Source organism: Nicotiana tabacum, chromosome 14 (assembly GCF_000715075.1).
Source record: "Nicotiana tabacum cultivar K326 chromosome 14, ASM71507v2, whole genome shotgun sequence".
Lineage (NCBI taxonomy): Eukaryota > Viridiplantae > Streptophyta > Magnoliopsida > Solanales > Solanaceae > Nicotiana > Nicotiana tabacum.
In genome coordinates, this window is record NC_134093.1 from 44905006 (window position 1) to 44908002 (window position 2997).

Sequence of the window (2997 nt, forward strand, 5' to 3'; positions counted from 1 at the left end):
TATAGAGTAATTATATGGTGAAAGATTTCTGTGTATATTATTTTTGTGCTCTTTGTGTTTGTATTTTTTAATACGTGTTCCAGACGTATTCTGAGCGGCGGGTCGAGAATCTTACTGGGTTATATTTAAGTATAACTCACTCCTTACCTGCATGTCCATGCAGATACTGTTGCTGAGAACGAAGCTAGTGGCTAACGAGTTTGTTGAGTGGATTCGATTGCTGAGTTGAGCCGCCGCATAATTCGTGAAGGCCGTTGCTTCAGTTCTACCTATCTTATGTTCATTATGTTCTTTCGGGTTTGCATGTCCGTCAGTTTAACTTCTATTACTTTGTTAGATGCTCCATGGTCTTAGTATAAAATTTGGGTTAGAGATTTATTATTTGAGTGCTCATTAGAATTTATAAATAATTTATGATTTTAGTTGGATAATTATTTTATATTTAGTAATATTTAATGCGTTTGGACTAGTACGTATTTCTCTCAATGTTTATATAAGAGGTCAAGGGTACAAGAATTGGTTCGCCTAGTGCGTAGTATTAGCTGGGTGCCACTCACGTCTAGGGGTAGTTTGGGACGTGACAAAGTTAATATCAGAGCTTAGGCTTTAAGTCCCGGGTCATGGAGCAGTGTTTGGTAGAGTCTTGCTCATGGGTATGTAGGCGCTCATACTTATGATCTTGAGGCTACTAAGCATTTAGGATGTTTTCCCTTCTTTCATTCCTTGATCGTGCGTTGAGACAACTTGAGTTTGACTTTGGAGTGTTTCTTTCGCAGATGGCTAGGACAAGCACTCCTTCATCTGCTGGACATGGTATTACCTGAGTTGGTGGTCGAGTTGGGGTTCATAAGACTAGAGCTCAGAGTAGAAAGTAGGCTGCCCCTCAGCCTGAAGTTGTAAACATGGGTCAACCCCAAACTGCTATGCCAGCTCAAGTGCAAGAACATGTGGTTCATGATGCTCCACCACCAGTGCCAGTTGTTGTGCCTACCATTACGCTACCTACAGACGCAGTGGTAAGGTTGTTGAATGTGTTAGAGGCATTAGTGCCTACTCAGGGGGGGACTTCCAGCTCCCCAGGCTACTTCGCATGCGCAAGCACAAGTTCAACTGAACGTTGCAGCTCCTCAGATGGCCTCTCAGCAGGTTCTTCAGCCAGTTACAAACGCAGGGCAGTCTAAGGATCTTAAGAATTTTATGGATCTTAAGCCACAAGAGTTCGATGCTACACAGGCTTCTATTGAGCCGCAGAAGTTCATTGAGCGTTATGAAAAGATACTATCTACATTGGGGCTGAAGGAGACTCGAGGGTTGGAATTTGCTACTTTTCTATTTTCAGGATCTACAGAGTCATGGTGGAATTCAGTTCAAAGAGATAGACGAGCAGGTTTGCCACCTATTACTTGGTCAGAGTTTTCGGCTATGTTTATGGATAGGTTCGTTCCACTGAGCAAGAGAGACGACATGAGACGTCAGTTCGAGCAACTGCGCCAGGGCACTATGACAGTTATAGAGTGTGAGGCTAAGTTTATCGAGTTAGCCACGTATGCACACTTTCTGGTTGCAGATGAGCATGAAAAGGTGGGAAGATTTGTGGATGGTCTTGAGCATCGTTATCGTGGTCCGGTGGTTAGGTATGTTCAAGGTGGTTCCTACGAAGAGGTAGTTGACACTGCTCTCCGTTATGAATCCTATCAGGAGAGGGACATGGCCAAGCGAGAAAGTAAAAGGGCTCGTGGTGCCGGTGGTTTTAGTTGAGCGCCGTCTGGGGGCAAGAATGGTTTTAACCGTGGGAAGTCCAAGCCTGCTTAGTCAGAGTCAGTGGTACAGTCTTCTAGGAGTACGTTTTTGGTAAGGCAGGGTCATCAAGAGACGCAAGAGAAGGATAATGGTTCGCTTCAATTTGGACAGTATCCGAGATGTAGTGCATGTGGTAGGAACCACTATGGATGTTGGTTTGGTATTGTTGGTGCTTGTTTTACTTGTGGTGAAAAAGGACATATCGCTAAATATTGTCTGAATGGTAAATCTAGTAATAGTCAGGCTGCTAGACAGCCACAAGGAACTGCTATAGTTACGCAGACTCAAACTCAACCATCTAGAGTCGCTCCACAAGGTGCTCGCGGACATAATAGACAAGGTGCACAAGGTGTTCAGGAAGCGGGTGGACCACCGAGATTCTTTGCAATGACTAGACAGGAAGCTGAGGCATCTAAGGTGGTAGCCACGGTATTATTACTGTCCATATGGTATTCGTATGTATCCTTACCTTTAGCTTTATATTTAGAACGGGTTGAGTCTCTTAGTGTGCCATACATGGTGATGATCCTGGTGAGGAGACTATATTTGTGGATAAAGTGTATAGAGAAGATGTGATATTGGTTCAGGGAAGGGACACTGTAGTCGCTCTACTAGTGTTGCCGATGTCTGATTTTAATATTATTATGTGTATGAACCGAGTGGTGTCATGCTATGTGATACACAATTTCCAGGTAAATGATATTAATTGGTTGTTTCCTATGGTCTTAGAATGGCATGGAAAGGTGTTCACGATTGAAATGGGTGAGGAAGTTCCTTAAATAAAAGTTTTACATGAGATGAATAGAAAGTGTTCAATATATCTAACTTTGAGTTAAGACACTAGAGTAGAGATTCTCACTCTTGGGATAGTTCTATTTGTTAATAAGTTTTCAAATGAGTTACAAGTGGCGTATGTAGTGTAAATATGAAAACATAAGATGAGCGTAACGATGAAGTATTCATACCTCTCTTTTCTAGGGTATAGTTCGTTTAACATTCGAGGACGAATGTTCTTCTTAGTAGGGGAGAATGTGATAACCCGTATTTTTTTTATATACACTTATTAATTGTGAGACTAGTCTTTTTTGCGTGGCAATTATTCTGTGAATTTTGCATTCCAATTTCTGTTCATTGGCAGATGATCTTCTTGGGACTACATTTGGCAAAGAATTTTTGGAGTTGTTTTGTTGCTCTTAC

The 2997-nt window shown here is 42.0% G+C and overlaps 1 protein-coding gene across 1 annotated transcript; it reads left to right on the forward strand.

Annotated features, from left to right (window-relative positions):
- Window positions 1-902: 902 nt before the first annotated feature.
- LOC142168920 (uncharacterized) lies at window positions 903-1758 on the forward strand. Its single transcript, XM_075230095.1, has 2 exons — window positions 903-1016; window positions 1132-1758. The coding sequence occupies exons 1-2, from the start codon at window positions 903-905 to the stop codon at window positions 1756-1758; spliced, it is 741 nt and encodes a 246-aa protein (XP_075086196.1).
- Window positions 1759-2997: the final 1239 nt, after the last annotated feature.

Excerpts from the sequence above, each read along its gene's own strand:
- LOC142168920 (XM_075230095.1), top strand. The coding sequence starts at position 903 with ATGGGTCAACCCCAAACTGCTATGCCAGCTCAAGTGCAAGAACATGTG. Across the intron at positions 1,017-1,131 it reads CGCTACCTACAGACGCAGTG|ATGGCCTCTCAGCAGGTTCT; the intron begins GTAAGGTTGTTG and ends GCAGCTCCTCAG.